The sequence below is a fragment of the Desarmillaria tabescens genome (assembly GCF_030435595.1).
Source record: "Desarmillaria tabescens strain CCBAS 213 chromosome Unknown EV420scaffold_129, whole genome shotgun sequence".
In the NCBI taxonomy this organism is placed as follows: domain Eukaryota; kingdom Fungi; phylum Basidiomycota; class Agaricomycetes; order Agaricales; family Physalacriaceae; genus Desarmillaria; species Desarmillaria tabescens.
Window position 1 is genome coordinate 597 of NW_026848428.1, and position 16,758 is coordinate 17,354.

The 16,758-nt window shown below is 48.4% G+C and overlaps 7 protein-coding genes across 7 annotated transcripts; 3 read left to right on the forward strand and 4 right to left on the reverse strand.

The window, feature by feature from the left end:
• Positions 1 to 558: 558 nt before the first annotated feature.
• On the forward strand, positions 559 to 1,670 carry EV420DRAFT_241746 (uncharacterized protein). The gene is made up of 2 exons (XM_060481351.1): positions 559 to 1,359; positions 1,418 to 1,670. The coding sequence occupies exon 1, from the start codon at positions 909 to 911 to the stop codon at positions 1,356 to 1,358; it is 450 nt and encodes a 149-aa protein (XP_060322216.1). The 5' UTR covers positions 559 to 908; the 3' UTR covers position 1,359; positions 1,418 to 1,670.
• A 658-nt stretch (positions 1,671 to 2,328) lies between these two features.
• EV420DRAFT_1652596 (uncharacterized protein) lies at positions 2,329 to 2,636 on the forward strand (the record flags this gene model as incomplete). The annotated part of the gene is made up of 3 exons (XM_060478664.1): positions 2,329 to 2,366; positions 2,418 to 2,431; positions 2,494 to 2,636. The coding sequence occupies 3 exons, from the start codon at positions 2,329 to 2,331 to the stop codon at positions 2,634 to 2,636; spliced, it is 195 nt and encodes a 64-aa protein (XP_060322217.1).
• Positions 2,637 to 4,506: 1,870 nt separating this feature from the next.
• On the reverse strand, positions 4,507 to 6,396 carry EV420DRAFT_1590875 (uncharacterized protein). The gene is made up of 3 exons (XM_060474915.1): positions 6,127 to 6,396; positions 5,442 to 6,079; positions 4,507 to 5,366 (listed from the first exon to the last, which is right to left on the reverse strand). Exons 1-3 carry the CDS (start codon positions 6,166 to 6,168, stop codon positions 4,892 to 4,894), a joined length of 1,155 nt encoding a protein of 384 aa, XP_060322218.1. The 5' UTR covers positions 6,169 to 6,396; the 3' UTR covers positions 4,507 to 4,891.
• Positions 6,397 to 8,508: 2,112 nt separating this feature from the next.
• EV420DRAFT_1652599 (hydrophobin) lies at positions 8,509 to 8,996 on the forward strand (the record flags this gene model as incomplete). Its single annotated transcript, XM_060478665.1, has 4 exons — positions 8,509 to 8,628; positions 8,684 to 8,754; positions 8,809 to 8,896; positions 8,949 to 8,996. 4 exons carry the CDS (start codon positions 8,509 to 8,511, stop codon positions 8,994 to 8,996), a joined length of 327 nt encoding a protein of 108 aa, XP_060322219.1.
• A 2,505-nt stretch (positions 8,997 to 11,501) lies between these two features.
• EV420DRAFT_1770343 (cytochrome P450) lies at positions 11,502 to 12,268 on the reverse strand (the record flags this gene model as incomplete). The annotated part of the gene is made up of 5 exons (XM_060481069.1): positions 11,502 to 11,644; positions 11,700 to 11,869; positions 11,922 to 11,956; positions 12,010 to 12,087; positions 12,151 to 12,268. The coding sequence occupies 5 exons, from the start codon at positions 12,266 to 12,268 to the stop codon at positions 11,566 to 11,568; spliced, it is 480 nt and encodes a 159-aa protein (XP_060322220.1). The 3' UTR covers positions 11,502 to 11,565.
• EV420DRAFT_241816 (uncharacterized protein) lies at positions 12,240 to 12,924 on the reverse strand. Its single transcript, XM_060481352.1, has 3 exons — positions 12,721 to 12,924; positions 12,500 to 12,602; positions 12,240 to 12,444 (listed from the first exon to the last, which is right to left on the reverse strand). The coding sequence occupies exons 1-3, from the start codon at positions 12,809 to 12,811 to the stop codon at positions 12,324 to 12,326; spliced, it is 315 nt and encodes a 104-aa protein (XP_060322221.1). The 5' UTR covers positions 12,812 to 12,924; the 3' UTR covers positions 12,240 to 12,323.
• Positions 12,925 to 14,477: 1,553 nt separating this feature from the next.
• On the reverse strand, positions 14,478 to 16,149 carry EV420DRAFT_241823 (uncharacterized protein). Its single transcript, XM_060481353.1, has 2 exons — positions 15,834 to 16,149; positions 14,478 to 15,773 (listed from the first exon to the last, which is right to left on the reverse strand). The coding sequence occupies exons 1-2, from the start codon at positions 15,926 to 15,928 to the stop codon at positions 14,942 to 14,944; spliced, it is 927 nt and encodes a 308-aa protein (XP_060322222.1). The 5' UTR covers positions 15,929 to 16,149; the 3' UTR covers positions 14,478 to 14,941.
• Between the last annotated feature and the right edge of the window lie 609 nt (positions 16,150 to 16,758).

The following is a 16,758-nucleotide window of genomic DNA, read 5'->3' on the forward strand; positions in this document are numbered from 1 at the left end:
CTTCTCTCGCTGGCAACACTCGCCCCGGCCCGTTATCTCGGACTTTCGTCTGGTCAAGTTAATACCTACATACGATATTAAAGGTCCCATGGCTGAAGTTCTGAAGTTCGTCCGTCCTGCCTTGGACCTGGGAGACGTTGGGGTCATTGATGGCATATACGCCACCTCGAATACAGATGAACAGCTTCAGCCGCAGGCTACATTGTTCGATGCTCCTCTCCGGCACGAACGAGATTCATAAATCCGTATTCGTGCCCGTTCAATGTCTTCCAAATGACGTTTTGCTTATACGTATCTTTCAGATGTCCATTGACTCAAGGGTCAAACTCGACGTGAAAACCACGCATGGCTCTTTCCCACTTTCGTCCATAACAGAATTCAGAATCTGACGTTGGATGGCGATATTCTTTCTATTCTGACCGGTTCTCCATTCCAAACTTGATGGGATTATTTTCACAGCAAGTGCGTGAATTATCTGGTTGGACTAGATGATCTCGGAGTCGGGCACGTCCTTCGTTTTGTGGAGCGCTCAGAGTGCAGCGTACAAACGTTCTTCTACTTCAGACTAATCGACCTTCACCACGAACGCTTGACCCTGGCCACATAAGTATCGTACGACTGCATACCCGGCGCTGGTTCATAAAACTTGAACGTTGAATAGCTACTGGGAAACCTGGTGAACGTGCAGGCATTAGAAAAGAAAGGGAAGAGCCATGTATGCGCTCAGACGACAAGTTCAAACCTTATCCATGCAAGCAGCCCTACTCTCCCTGCGCTCTAGACAGCGGCCAGCGTACGACCCTTTTTCCCATCATCCTCAAAGGCATCGGTTGCTTTTGTAGGCCCTTCTCCCAAATCAACACCACCATGTTCATTGCTCGCTCTCCGCGCGTCCAGCTTTTGTCCAAATGCTGGTACTTTGCAGGAGCCAGCCTATACCTTCTCGACGTTCTTCACTACTTCCGTATCCTCCGCCAATGACACTCGCCACTCCTCAAGAACGCGTCATATTTACCATTCTCTCCACAGGTGCCATCACTGGACTAGCTATCGTCACCGTGCTTGTCGCTCTGCTTTTCCTCCTCAACCTAACGACGAACAGACCGGGAGTCAGCAAGATGTCCTGGACGGACATCCTTGACAGCCTTCCGTCACAGCCAATCTTCTTCGTTTGTCTTATTGTCAATGATGCGGTCTATCAACGTGTTCGGGAACGGAGGCGTTGGAAGGAGGTTCAGCGAGAATCGGGGTATATGAAATACATTGGAATTCCTCTCGTTGGGTCTGTCGGTTTCACGACATATTCTATCACAAGGGAGCAGGCCAGGGACGTGGAGAGAGCGTCGGCGAAGACATGAGGTAGCTATTCTACTATGGTTCTCTCCTAAACGAGATACTAACCTTTTTCTTATTTCAGCAGGCAGTAGTTCCTCTTTACATCTACTTTTCGCATAAATTTACAATACACCACCTTCGATAACGTTCAGAGGCCTATGGAAACAGTGGTCGCCGCCATTGACAACACTTGCCATCTTCAGCGACTCGAGTGAATGCTGTTCGAGAGCTGACGTTCAAGGACGGCAAACCTGGTATCCGGCATTTGACGTTGCGTCCGTACGCTTGAAGGTGGATCTATCTTCGAGGATGTTCTCGGATGGAGTAATGCTGAGTTTTCTTAACTCGGTGAGTCATATCTCGTGACTTTTTCTCGACGCTAACTCCTTTTCAAGTGAATCATCTTCGTGAAGAGCGATGTCGACAATCTTTCTCCGGCAATGTCCTGACCAGACACCTAGGCTTTCTCTCTATATTCTGGCTTTCTTTTTTCTGCGACGGAAACTGTCAATTTTTGAAGAGGAACTGATCCTTCGTACTATGTCGGAGCGGTAGCGTCCTTTGATACGGTGTGTTTTACCCTCCGTCTTCTTTTACCAATGTAACGCGTTACGCGACAGTATAGCCTCTTCATCTATGCAAACGCTGACTGGTCGGTCGAAGGTCGAACTTTGCCGTTCAATGACTCATCGCTCATTGAAGCAATTGTTATTCTTGTCTGTTGGTACCTTCATCGCAAACTCCTGGAGCACTTCCGCATTCAGGGACGGGTTCTTTCATGGGGTGGGACACTCGGTTTAGAGTTCGAGGTATGCAGGCACCGTGTCACTTGGCGTGTACCAATTCATTGACGAATATGTAGAATGCGTCGGCTAGGGAGCCAATAGGGCGGACGATGTACAGAAAGGGTTGACTGGATATAGCGGATATGAAAGTATACGACAAGCGCTCAAGGCGTGACTGGAGGAATGAGTATATCCAATAGACTAATCGATGAGTCTGTTGGCGGACATCTCCGTTGCGGCAGAGATGTAAGCGGCCATTTCACTCTAGTTCTTGACGATTGCTGACAGACCGTGTAGGCTCGGAGAGCTGAGTACATGGGGACCATCTTGATCACGGCTATTTTCTGACCCTTGCGATCAACGGGCACGCAAGAGACTGCTCAGAACTTTGTCATTGACAACCCCTCCGCCGTTGGACTCTTGAAGGAGTTCGTTCTTGGTGGCTGCGACAGCTTATATCCAGCTAGGTATAGCACTATTCTTTGTGTCAATGTTCCTTCAAAGAATGATGTTTGATCAGTACATACCCGAATACAGAAATCACGAAACGTTCGTCCATGATTGTCCTCGTGTCCTGGCTTCTAAGTCTCGCGAGATGCCTCGAAGTACAGATTCAGCCATTCATGACTAGTTATAGGCTGCAACGCCACCTACTCGGCACCGCTGCGAAGGCACAGAAGACATAGTCCGCCATTTGTGCCTGATAGTCTGGACGTATCCATGGCCCACGCATAGATCGACTCCGGTGCCAAAGCATCGGACTTTTTTCTCTCGACGCTACTTTGCATGAGCATGAAGGTGGTCTTTTTCGAATAGTATCACTGCATCCAACGAACGACACGAGGTGGGATGGCGGCGGGAGATATCAATCGTCACCCAAGATACTAGATCTTCGCAAACTATAACCTGATCACTATTCTTGCACGAACGAGCCAATTCACTGGTAATGATGGTCAGAGAAGGGTGACACCGTGATAAGGGACTATTTTTGACTGATTTTCCCTTGCTCGGTTCCTCACATCATGAAAACATACTGTTAAACAAGGCTCACAGTTCCTGACCGCGTCATACGCGTCATTCGTTCCCCTCCACTCGTCCTGGGCACTTACAGACCTGTATTTTTGTTTCTACTCCACGACTGATGACCTCCGTCGCCCAGAGGAGACGACTTGGAAAGCTATAAGAGAGGGATTAAACCAGCAGGTATTCTCAAGCCCTCACAATTGTACAGCTTATTAATCTCACTTCACCATGTTCGCTCGTATCTCTGTCTCCGCTGTCCTAGCTCTACCTCTACTCACCAGCGCTGGTGTTATCCCCGTTGTCCTTCCCCGTAATGATATTACGACCAGGGAGGGTGCTATAACCTTCCCTGTCCCTGTTATCTGCCCTACCTCTCTCCCCATTCCCCTTCCCAACGATGAATCGGATGACGGTGCGGTTATTACGGGCAGGCAGGCTCTTCCCGCCCTTCCAGCTCTGCCGGCTCCTCCCGCTCTCCCAGCCCTCCCAGCCCTCCCAGCCCTTACAGGCAGACAGACTCTTCCAGCTATTCCCGCCCCTCCAGCCGTTCCAGCCGTTCCAGCTGTTCCAGCCCTTACAGGCAGGCAGGTGATTCCAGCTCTTCCCGCTCCTCCCGCCCCACCGGCTCCTCCGGCCGTTCCAGCTCTTCCAGCTCTTCCCGCCCTTACAGGCAGGCAGGTGATTCCAGCTCTCCCGGCTCCTCCTGCCCCGCCAGCTCCTCCAGCCGTTCCAGCAATTCCCGCCCTTACAGGCAGGCAGACGATTCCAGCTATTCCAGCGATTCCGGCTATTCCAGCGATTCCAGCGCTTACGGGCAGGCAGGCTCTTCCGGCCCTTCCAGCTCTACCTGCTCCTCCAGCCCTCCCAGCTCTTCCGGCCCTTCCTCGCGACGAATCAAATGTTATTAGCAGGCAGGTTACGATCTCCCCAGTCCCTCCCACCCTTCCGACCGGCGACGAAGCAGGTGTTATTGAAGGCAGACAGGTTGTTACGGGCTCTCCCACCATCTCCCCAGTCCTTCCCGCTCTTCCTCGTGATGAATCAAATGTTATTAGCAGGCAGATTACGATCTCCCCAGTCCCTCCCATCCTTCCGACCGTCGATGAAGCAGGTGTTATTGAAGGTAGACAGGTTGTTACGGGCTCTCCCACCGTCTCCCCAGTCCTTCCCGCTCTTCCTCGTGCTATGATTAGGGGCAGGCAGGTCGTCACCATCTCCCCAGTCCTCTCCCCAGTCCTTCCTCGTGATGATAGTGCCATTATTGCGGGCAGACAGGTCGTTACGGGCTCCCCAGTTATCTCCCCAGTCCTTCCTCGTGGACAGTGATTTCTTTAGTAACGCTGTCTTTCAAGTTGATTATACGCTCATATTTTCTTCAAACAGAACGCCTTTAGCTTCTAATGGAGCAGGCAATTCCTCGTGAATCAGAGCGTCTTGGTGATCTCGTAAAGTGCATTCGTTCGTTAGATACATAAATAGCTGGAGAAAACAATATTGCTGGGTAGTAGCAAATGTACCAATACCTATAACATTTCGAGTTTTTCTGTCATTCGAAGCTTCCTGCCGAATCATAGCTCTCCTTGTCGAATTATCGAATGGGTGGTTTAAGTCGTGGTGAGTTTGTCCATCGATCCGTCAGAATATTGAGCTCTAGTTGATATAGAATAATGATCTGATTATTGATATATGTTACTACCAGAGGGGATGGTCGTCGGATACATATTGAACGCGAGATAACTACTGTCAAGCTAAGAATCAGACTCGCGGTTTACGCTAATTTGTGAACAAACCCTTTCAATTGTATCCTCGACGATATCGACATCGAGCATGTTTCTCTTATTCATGAGCGGGAGCGTTTTATGGAGCCACTCTATGAGATGCGATCCTTCCCAGGGAGAAGGGTAATCAACGTGAGGCTTAAATGCCACATTCAACCGTTGAAAATCCTTCATGTCTGGGCCTGATAGGATCTCATCTAACCTTGACCATTGCCTCACCCAATCACCGTCATCCATAGTGTGGCCATCATAAAGCGTGGGAGGAACGACCACCAACATAAGTGTCTCCACCATGATGGGTTCATCAGCGCCAGTCAGAGAATCGAGCAACCATCTCATGGCTTTCATATGCCAACCACGTTGACTACACTCCATCTCGATCTTCAAAGTCGGCATCGTCAGGGGAAGTACGTCAAGCTGAGCCGGCCATCCCGACATTACGTATATACCGTATTCTTCATTCATCGAAAGTAACGAAACCATCATCAGTGCATGTTATAGAGAAAATAATGCGCCTCACTCACTAACTCTACGGATACGAATATCCAAGCTCCTCAATGACCTCGACGCTGCACGGACAAACGCGCATATCGAGGGGAGGTATTCCCCACGAGGGTAGATGATACAAAGCTCGTGCAGGGAATCTGCATATACCGCTCGTAGCTCTCGCCGATGGATGAGGAACTCCATGAAGGAAATATGGAACGACATTGCCCACATCGATATCTTGTTGATCCTTGGAAGCAACCCGCTACCAACGCTCCCGAGCTCGACCAGGAAATCCTGCCGGAATCGTATCGCGCTCAATTCGAGGCTCGTCAACCCGGGGAGCTGACAGATGAGGTGGTGGAGTGACCATGGATCGGGAAATTGGAGTCTGTCGAGGAGGAGCGCGGTTAGGTTTGGGAGGGATGATAGGAATGGGGTTAGGCTGGGGATTGGACCGGAGCCTCGGCTGATCGTGATGCTCTTGATGTACGAGAGAATGCTTTGGGATAACGAATCATCGGGTGTGTGCTTGAGCTCGATGCTGTGTAAAAGGTGTACGCGGGTGCGGAGGTAGAACAGTCGGCAGACGAAAGAACAGGCGATGAGCGCGTCTTTGTCATCCCAGAGGTAATCGATGATTTCGTCGATGAGTTCAGGCGGAATACTAAGCTGCATTGCATGTTAGCGTGTTTCACAATGTTCGCTACATCACGTACGGAATGGCGTGTTGTTGTACTAGCTTGAACCAAATCTTCCATACTGCGCGAGCAAAGATGGCGTATTGGAAGACGTTCTATTATCGAAAGAAGTATCTTGATTCCGATGATCCGACGTACTTGAAGTTGGCGGTCACGATTATTGACAAATTCTGGTGGACGCCAGGCCTCAAATTCTGCGTCTTGGGTGGTGACAGTGATGCGCTGGAGAGATCGTAGAGCTTGAAATCGGAAAAACCATGATGAGATCACGTGGATGGACGCGTCGCTAGTTCAAATATAATAATACTAGTAGTTGGTATCTATCCAATAGAGATGTGCATGAAAAGACGTAGGGACCTTCGAGGCGTATGGATTTTGTATTGCTTTCCAAAAACGTCTTTGAATATTTGCAGCAAGATGTCGTAAGGCAGTCGTCGTATTGGCGATAAGAGAGCGCCATAATGATTGGCGTAGGTTCTGAGCCTGTCATGGTCCCTGTACAATTTATCTAGATTGCGTAGAAGTCGCAATATTTCAATGTCGTATGCAGCGACTTCCTTGACTATCTGTGAGTGAACACCGGAAATTGATTTTATTTCTGACAGCAGGCGAATACCCCTCGCGAAGCCTCTGAAGGAGCTCAGAAGACGAGAGAGTAGGATCTTTAGAAGAAGGTAAACTCTTGCCGCATTTATGGCACATGATTGTCGATGGTCAGCTATACACATCGTCGTCTAACAGTACTTAATGGACATTTGATATCAACTTTACACGAATTTCTTTAAGATTGAATATACCTTTAAAAGTGTTTTTCATTCTGTACTCCAAGTCATGATTCCAACGGCTCAGATCTGAGGGTACCAAATTTTGCTGCGTCTGCGGTGAAGTTGAAGTTGGAGTTGGAAGTTGAAATTGGAATCCTTTGCAATTTCTCACGTGGTCGGACCTCGTGTGACGAACTGTTAACTAAGTACTAGCAGTACTGTCTCTTACCTTGGCCCCTTCCACTTGCGTTCTCTACTTGACAAGGAACACATAGCAGCAATCCTAAAATATCGGCGCATAGAATTTATGAACTTAAGTATTTTATGATTATTTATATTTTTTATCTGTTATGTTGACCATGCCGCCGGGCCGCCTACCAAGGGCCGAATAGGACAATAACAGGACCGCTATTCGTACATAATTCCGAGTCGTACATCATTTTATCATAGGTTTTCTATGCTCAGGCGGTCCAAGTCTTGGGAACACTTTTACTTCAGATTCTATCTGTAGGTTTCCATGCTTCTTCCTGCATACTACAGTGTGCCTCGGCATAATTTCGATTCGTGTCTCGTTCGGTGGCGGTCTTGGGTTGATATTGGGTCCTGAAAATTCCGGCACTGTCAAAAAGAAATACTACATGTGCCATATGAGACAGCGTACCTGTTGCCATGTTAACTTTACAAGCCATCAGAAGGACGACTCACCAGTGGGTGTGTCCAGTAGCATTATTACGGTCTGCGTTGCACCTGCCAATGAGTCAAACCTGACCAGGGGAACATCCGACACGAGGTAAGTAGCATTCACCGTACATCCTTACAAGGTAATGTGTTTCCTCGCAGGTCCTATCAACAGCAACACATAGAAGTCTCAAGTGTCTACTAGTATATGGTCTCCCGGAGTATGCACTTTCGTATAGAGATTTGCATTAATCGGTGACACCGATATTCAAAATGCATATCTAAAATGTACGTCACTTCTAGGGAGCTGAGCAGATCAGGGTGTACCGATAATTGCTTCCGGTATAATTTGACAGTGTGTTTGCAAAGCCGGGAAGATTCATCAACGTGGAAGAGATCGCCTTCTCTGCTCTGAAGAAATAGGCGAGTAACATGCCACAAAAAAAGGGGGCTGCACTTACGAACCTTCTGATCCCAAATGTGATTCTTGTTGGAATGTAAACGCGGCGTCCAGTCAATGCGATCACGGCGGCGGCATTTCTTCAAGTTCATGGGATAACCGGAAAGTCCGCCCTGAAACTTGAATGAGATACGCCGATCGTTATCAATGCATAAACTCAAGACAATGACCAAGTACGTCGGGAGAGGTTTTCGCCGTAAATTAGTGATTGATAATCGCTTCCTTGCAGCGCCTCCTCAGGTACATAGGACATCGCGGTACGGCATTTCCGCTAAGAAATAGTCATCAAGGGGATAATTCGTGTCAAATGTGCACATTCCTCGCCCTGGTCCGTCGTGCAGCTGTCTAGACAAGCTATTACCGCTTGCAGTCGGTGTCCAGATGACCTCTGCACTCGGGGATAGCAAAGAGGCCTAAATTCTATAAAATGGAGGTGAATTTACTGGTATCATCAAGTCGAACAACCCGCACAGTTGTACAGCTCTCTCCTAGTTCACAATGCGTTTCTCGTCTTTCACTCTCCTGGCTTTGCCTCTCCTTGCGACCGCCACTGCCATTCCCCGAGATGGTACGACTTGCGCCTCTGGCACCGCGCAGTGCTGCTCGTCCGTTCAGAGCGTGAGTTTGTCGTCGTTCACGAGCATTGGAGAAATGGGCTGAACACGAAAAATAGGCCACCTCCAACCCTATGCAAAGTCTTTTGGGTCTCCTCGGACTCGCCCTTGGTGGCCTTGCTGGCGATGTGTAGGTTTCATCTCCTGAAAATGTCGCGCCGCATGGCTAAAGACACCTTTGTAGTGGTCTCACTTGCAGCCCAATCACTGCTATTGGTCTCGGCACTACTCAGTGCAACAATCAAGTTGTTTGCTGCCAGAACAACAGCTTCGTCAGTATCATTGACATCCAAGCCGAATCTGAGCTAACACTTTTACCAACAGAATGGTCTCATTGCTCTTGGGTGCACCCCCATCAATATTGGTGTCTAAGGGACTCGAGAATTTGGCGTGAATTGGAACGATTGTGGCAATATGATCTTCAATATTCATGTACTATACAAATATCTGGATCGAGATATTAATAGGACTGACTGAGGAATTTGCCATCGAGTATACGGATTTTCTGTTGTCCTTCCGGACCTCAGTCCCGAGAGTCGAGCCGTGTCATAAACCCGAAGCTTGAACAACAACAAGGGGCAAAGGAAATGGGTAGAATTCTGCCATACAAAGGATAAGCACTTCAGACCACCGAACAGTTAGTTGTCTACTACGTCGAACGACTTGGCAACAACATAAGGACCAACCACTATTTCAGCGCATGAGAACAATTTCATTGGAGCGATTATCAGAACGGCTCACACATAGACCGAAAATCCGAACGATACACCGCCATCTACCACTTCTCCTCCCTTAGCTTCGCCATTCTCGCCTTGCTCATGGGCAAGAAGAATTCTGCGTGGTAGCCTGCGTGGCTGCGTGGTGCGTGGTTGCGTGGTCGTCAGCGTGGTTGACAAATTGCGGGGCTCCCATCAAAAGTTGATCGAGTCCATCAAACACGACTCGAGAGTCGACGTATTCCGTTCTTTTCTGTCAATCCTCGCATAGAATCAGTTTGATTGTCAATACCTGTAAGATTTAAATATGACAGCTTTGGTAGGATTTCGAAATGCTTCAAAATATGGTCAATATCATGAAATTTTCGAACTAGATTGCCAAGTTTAAGAAGATCAAATGTATTCTAGCTGAAGTAAATAATTTTACGGGTATCCTAACAGTATGAAAAGGCCTTAGAGGTGGTCTGCTAAGCTATAAGTAATAAGGCACACAATGTGGGGTTCCCAGTGAAGAGGATAACATGAGAAGGAATACGGATTTCTATATTTGATGTGAATGACACTGAAGAAACAAGCCAATCAAGAGGCAATTATACGAAGGATGTACTTTCTGAGGGTAACCTTATATGGGCTGGCTGGCGTGGTCTCTATGTGAAGCCTGCGTGGTGCCTGCGTGGTTGCGTGGTTAGTCAGCGTGGCTGTGCGTGGTCAGCCTGCGTGGTGTGGCTGCGTGGCTGCGTGGTACGCAAGCGTGGTTGGTTGCGTGGTCCAAGGTATACCCGTACATAAAGAAAGGTTGTTCTTGTGGAAATTAGATGATCGGTTTGGTGGTATTGGAGCAATCAAGGAACAATTGATGCGAAGGCAACGTTGAATTGATGTTCATAGTGTTGCGATATCTTTGGATTAATAACTTCAAGCTAGCAAAATGAGAGTGTACCTAATTTTCGATATTTAACCTTCTTATAATCCTAAATACACTCATGGAAGATACAATGGTACCTAGAAATCGAGATTTGAAGGTCTAAAAACTCTAATTGGCGGAATTTAAGCTTTGAAATATTTTTGAACAAAGATCTATTTGTTGCAAACAATTTACCAATGAATAAGAAATAGATAAAAGGATATGTTTAGCGAAGCATTCTTATCATCACACAGTATATATGTACTGTCAAGGCAAGTTCAACTCAAGTTCAACTAATGACTTGCGTGGCGTGGTACCACGCAGGTGACCACGCTGAATTTCTAGTGCCCGCTGGAATATCAAGCTGGACAGCGGGAAAAGTCTGCGGGAGGAACAAAGTGGAAAGGAATCGCTTCATACGTGTCTGCAAGAATACTTTCCAAATCAAAGAGCCACGGAGACATAGATGTCGACTTTTCTTTTCGGAACGCGTTTGTCTTGTTCTTCCAGCGGGACAGGCCATTCTCCGGAGTACAGCGCGACATCAGAATTAAAAAGTAATGTTCCGAGGAAGTCTCCCAGCCAATGTGGTAGAAATCCGACCCGATGGAGAGTCAACAAACATCACAAGATTGCCGGTGTTAATGACTCGGGCACTGGGAATATGGCTTGAGTATCCGGGAAGAATGGTGTAAATGAAAGCCCTAGTTAGCCACACGATGAGCTCGGTTTTGGAAGCAAGCTCGTGCAAGGGTCTTGGAAGTGTTTGCGGAACGAGGGTGGGACCATATTAACCACCTGGCAGCTGAGAAATCGAGGGAGCTCTTCAATCCGTGGTGATGTATAGCTACAAAGAATTGCAATAAGACATCGAATTCAGCCATACGTCTGATCGGGAACTGATACTTACTTGAAGCAATACGAATTCCCGCTTGGCCACAGTCCTGGCCTGTACAAGCAATTGAGACCAACAGCCGAATCTTGAGTCAAGTCGGCTTTCGACAGGATGTAGACAATCGCTCCAAGAGGACCTTGAATGTAATCGCTAAATTGGAAGAATGGGTATTATGAATGGGACGCGTTATCGATATATTTGACCGATAAAATGTTCAGTAAGTCAAGAAGAAACACGGGCCCGAATATCGTTATATCATCTATAATATATACCAATAAGCAAAGTCCTTCTGAAAAGTCTTCTGAGTCAATCATCACTCCAACAATTCTTCCATATTTTCCACCCGCCTCTCGAAACACACCTGGAACGTATCAGGCGTAATACTAATCCCTTCTCCCCCAAATCCTCACGTCAATGGGTGCTTTCTCATCCTCCAATATCCTGAACGAGCAGGGCTCTCGCTATAAAAAGTGAGCAATCAGCTACGTATCTCTCAGGACATATTCTACATACAAAAAATCAGCAAGGGAAACACAGATACCCGGCTAAGCAATCCTTATCGTCTGCCAAAGCCGAAATTGAACAACGACGCATCGGACCTGAGAGATCCATTCTCGTCGAACCAGCGAGTAGGGTCGAAAACTTCTGGATTCACAAAGACCGAGGGATCTCGGCATATGAACCAGTGGTCTCCGATAACGATGGCGTCCTTTGGTATGCAGTACTTTCGCTGAGATCGAGCTCGATTCCTCTTCGGACGAAGATAATGGTGAGTGACTTACCCAAATGATATCCCTAGATGCACGATGAGCAAAGCCTTCAAAAGATCTCATTAGCACCAATATAGTGAGGGCGAGGACATCAGCTTACCGTTCCCACCGACAGGCCTCCACCGGTAGCTCTCCAGTAAGACTCGAGGCAAGTCAACATAGCCATCAAATGTTGGTGCTTAAATCCAGCACATCAACTTAGAGGCTTTACAAACTCAGGAAGGAAACCCACCTCATTTACGACCAACAACAGCATCTAGTTCCTCCTGCACCCATGTCTGCATGTGGGGAAAACATGCCGCGACCATAATCACCACGGTTATCGCACTAGCCGTGGTAGTAGATCCGGAACCGAACATCGTAACAACGAGGTATACGACCTCGTCGTAGTTCAGCCGGAGCTTGGCTTGATTCTCAAGGAGATACTTCGAAAAGTAAGGCTGGACCGTATCCTGACGCCTGCAACTTGATTTCGGTACAACGAAAGCTCCTCGGCGTCCATGAACGCAGCTCTGGACGATACAAAGGGAGATATCTAATACATTTACTTTATTAGTATTGTTTAGTAGGGGTGACCGCGCTGTACCCACCTCAATAGAGGGTACTCATCAACCATAAACGCCCCTGGTCTCACAGCAGCGCCTACACGCCTGAGAGATCGTTGAATCGCAACTATCTCCGAATCGCTCGCGTCTACGGATCACGTTCAGCCACAGGCAAGAGATAAGATGAACGACACGGTGTATCTATACAAGACGAAAATAAGATTAGTAGAACGGACGAACTTCAGAAGCCACGGGACTTTCAATACCGTATGTAAGCATTAACTTGAACAGGCGAAAGTTCGAGATGGCCCGGGAGTGAGTGTTGCCAACGAGAGAAGAAATTTTATACGAGGTCATTGTCGATATGAAGACAGCGATTTAACTCTGCTCTAGCCCTCGAGGAGCATGGTGAGCAAGATTGACGAAAGGTTGTTTGGACGTCCGCGTCAACAAACAAGATCGGCTCCCGGTCCTTCCCTTCCGACTCCTTCCATCATCATTATTCTGTATACCTTCTTGATGCCAGTTTTAGCAGGAGCGCTTCTCTCGACATCGTTCCGTTTCGCCGATGTCAACACCACCACCAGTTGCAACAGGGGATCATAGCATGGAGTAGTGCCCAACTTCCTCAACTCAGTAAGCTATCTCCAAACCGTGACCTTTTCTCGATGCTAACCTTTTTTTCAAGTGATTCGCCGCAAAGAACGTCAACGGTCCATCTTCAGCAGCGTGTCAGCTAGACACTTGCGCATTCTTTCAAGATTCTGGCGTCCGTTTATCTGCTATGAAGATTGTGAATTCTTGAAGAGGAACAACGGCGCCTTTGTTCTGTACTTGGGAGCATTGACATCGTTTGTTAAGGTGTGTGTGTGTGTTCCTTTACCTACTTGTACCAATCTAACACGCGTACAGGAACGAGGCCCAGCTTTACGAAGAGGAACATGGTGATGAAGCTTGAAGCTTGAAGAGTCGCAACTAGGTATGTCGCTATGAGCTAGTCGTTCTTCATAGCCTTCCTAATCTCGACCTATCTTAGCACCTCCCAATCCCAAATCATTTCCTCGATGTTGGCTGCCAGTAAGACGCGAATTCTCCCCTTCATACTATGCCGCTCGACGCGTTCCCCGCTGTTGTTCTCTTCGTCGACAGACTTGTCAGCTTCCTGCATCAAAAAACAGTCCAAATTTTGTAGGAAGGGATGCTAGGTCTAGAATCCGAAGCGCACTGGCGATATGAAGGAATTGCGCCACTTGATGACCAGTATGGGGATGTGGAACGCGTCAACTGGGAAGCTCAGCAAGGCCTTCCCGGACGATATACAGAAGGGGCTGGCTGTCGGCGTGCTGGATACGGAAACATACGGAAAGGCGCTCGGGGTGTTCCACAAGAACCGCGGATGTCTCGTCGATCCGTGGCCAGAAGAGCTGGTGCATTTGATGAACCAATCAACGAAGCCATCTGCGGACATCTCCGTTACAATGAGGTGACAGACCCTGTATCTTCACCAGAGAGCTGTGTCTTGATCCCCATTCGTGTTCGTGCAGATGCCGCCCAGGGCTTTGCCATCTCGCCTATATATTTTAGATGGTACAACCTCTCCACTGTTCGAATCTTGAAACTGTTTCGCTCTTATTGGTTGTGATATGGCTGGTATCCAGCTGTTAAGGTATTGTACCATTCTTTGTGTCAATGTTTTTCCTGAAAATGAAGTACCCGAATACAGAAATCAGGAACCGTTCGTTCACGATTGACCTCGTGTTCTGATTTCCAACTTGCCAGATGCTTCGAAGTACGAATTCGGTGGTTGTGGCGTACATGCATAGTATATGCGTCTTGCCGATTCAGCTAGTCATGACGAGTCATAGGCTGTATATTCAACCAACACGACTTATGTGGCATCTCTACTATGTAGGCATCAGAAGACATGGTCGCCATCGGAGTCCGACAGTCTGGATATATTCATAACACTTAAACCGGCTGTGGTGCTAAAGCATCCAATTATCGCATCTGTTTTCTCTGGACGCTACAACGCACGGAATTGGTCTTTTCCGAACAATACCGCCAACTAGTGAGCAACACTGGCATTGGCGGGATGGCGGCGGGGAACATCACTCATCACTCACGGTCCCGAGATACTGGATCTCCGTAAAACATAACCTCATGACTATGTTTGCACGGACAAGCCTATACACCGGAAATGAAGGTCAGAGAGGGCTGTCACCGTGACCAAGGACTATTTTCGACTGATACTCCCCTCCTCGGTTCCCCATATCACAGAAACATAACCATTGAACGATCCTTGATGATTCTTGACCGCGTCAGACGCGTCATTCGTTCCCCCCTACTCGACCTTGGCACTCATACACAGTTGTATTTTCGTTTCTACTCCACAACTGATGACCTCCGTCGCCCAGAGAGGACGACTCGGAAAGCTATAAGAGAGGGATTAAACCAGCAGGTATTCTCAAGTCCTCACAACTGTAGAGCTTATTCGATTTCATTCACCATGTTCGCTCGTATCTCTGTATCAGCTCTTCTGGCTCTACCTCTCCTTGCTGGAGCTGGTGTGATCCCTGTCGTCCTTCCCCGTGACGATATTACCAGCAGACAACTCTCCTGCCCTGACCCTGCCCCGTATCCTCTTCCCCATGTTGAAGAAGAATCCAACAAACGTACTGTTGTTACAGGCAGACAGGTTGTCACGATCTCCCCGGTCCTCTCCCCAGTCCTTCGCCGTGAAGAATCATATGATGGTGCTGTTATTACAGGCAGGCAGGCTCTTCCTGCTCCTCCCGCCCTTCCAGCACCGCCAGCACCACCAGCACCTCCTGCTCTGCCAGCACCGCCAGCACCAGTAGCGTCTCCTGCTCTTCCGGCACCCGCCGCACCTGTAGCGCCTCCCGCTCTTCCAGCACCGCCAGCACCTGCAGCACCTGCAGCACCTCCCGCCCTTCCAGCACCTGCAGCACCTGCCGCACCTGTAGCGCCTCCTGCCCTTCCAGCACTGCCAGCGCCTGCCGCACCTCCCGCTCTTCCGGCACCTGCCGCACCTGTAGCACCTCCCGCTCTTCCAGCACTGCCAGCACCTCCTGCCCCACCCGCCCCACCCGCCATTCCAGCCATTCCCGCCCTTACAGGCAGGCAGGTCACGATCTCCCCAGTCCTTCCGACCCCTCCGACGGGCGACGAAGCAAGTATTATTGAGGGTAGACAGGTTGTTACAGGCTCCCCTGTCATCTCCCCAGTCCTTCCTCGTGATGATGGTACCATTGTTGCTGGCAGGCAGGTCATTACGGGCTCTCCAGTTATCTCCCCAGTCCTTCCTCGTGGACAGTGATCTTGTTAGTAACGCTGTCTTTCAAGTTGATTATACGCTCACATTTTCTTCACACAGGCTGCGCTACGGCCTCTCAAGGGAGCAGGAAAGTTTTCGCGAGTCAGAACAGAGCGTCTTGGTGATTTTGTAAAGTGCATTCGTTCGTTCGATAGATAAAATAGTCGGAGAAAACAATATTGCTGGATAGTAGCAAATGTGCCAATGACTATAACATTTCGAGTTTTCCTGTCTTCACCGAATTATAGCTCTCCTTGTCGAATTATCGAATGGGTGATTCAAGTCAACCGTGGCGAGTTTTCGAAGGGCTGGCCATAGATCAATCCGTCGGAGTATTGACCTCTAGTTGATATAGAATAATGAACTGATTATTGATATGTTACTACCAGGGAGAAAATCTATTACGGAAGGAAGTTAGTCATCGGAACGCGAGGAGAAAACTCTGCTATTCCACTGTCAAGCTAAGAATCAGACTCGCGGTTTATGCCAATTTGCGGATCATATAACAAACTCTTTCAATTTGTATCCTTGACGATACCTACGTCGAGCATGTTTTTCTGATTCATGACAGGGGAAGTACGTCGAGGACATCGCAACATAATGTTTATACGGTATTCTTCATTCATCCAAACCATCATCAGTGTTACGTCGTACCGAAAAACAGTGACCTCACTCACTAACTCTACAGATACGAATATCCAAGCTCTTCAAGGACATCGACGCTGCACGGACAAACGCGCATGCATCTCCCACTGCTCGTACGTCCACCTGCTTCGTCAAGTCCCTTCCTTGCCGAAGTGAAACCGAGACTGGCCTGCTTTCCTCGCAAGCTCATGTCGCAGTCCTATCTCCAGCCGATTGAAGTCGTAGTAGAGGGAAAGGGTCCGGCTGTCAGATACATCGGTAGCAGCGAACAAAGACAGTGAGTGTCATTTCTGGGTGTCTTGTTGGGTACGAGGAACCTCTAGGC

Excerpts from the sequence above, each read along its gene's own strand:
- EV420DRAFT_241746 (XM_060481351.1), top strand. The coding sequence starts at position 909 with ATGCTGGTACTTTGCAGGAGCCAGCCTATACCTTCTCGACGTTCTTCA.
- EV420DRAFT_241816 (XM_060481352.1), bottom strand. The coding sequence starts at position 12,811 with ATGACCTCGTATAAAATTTCTTCTCTCGTTGGCAACACTCACTCCCGG. Across the intron at positions 12,603-12,720 it reads CAAGTTAATGCTTACATACG|ACGCGAGCGATTCGGAGATA; the intron begins GTATTGAAAGTC and ends CGTGATCCGTAG. Across the intron at positions 12,445-12,499 it reads GATGAGTACCCTCTATTGAG|ATATCTCCCTTTGTATCGTC; the intron begins GTGGGTACAGCG and ends TAAATGTATTAG.
- EV420DRAFT_1590875 (XM_060474915.1), bottom strand. The coding sequence starts at position 6,168 with ATGGAAGATTTGGTTCAAGCTAGTACAACAACACGCCATTCC. Across the intron at positions 6,080-6,126 it reads GTACAACAACACGCCATTCC|CTTAGTATTCCGCCTGAACT; the intron begins GTACGTGATGTA and ends CATGCAATGCAG. Across the intron at positions 5,367-5,441 it reads CGTATCCGTAGAGTTAGTGA|ATACGTAATGTCGGGATGGC; the intron begins GTGAGGCGCATT and ends AGAATACGGTAT.
- EV420DRAFT_241823 (XM_060481353.1), bottom strand. The coding sequence starts at position 15,928 with ATGCACTTTACAAAATCACCAAGACGCTCTGTTCTGACTCGCGAAAAC. Across the intron at positions 15,774-15,833 it reads GCAGCCTGTGTGAAGAAAAT|GACTGGGGAGATAACTGGAG; the intron begins GTGAGCGTATAA and ends TCCACGAGGAAG.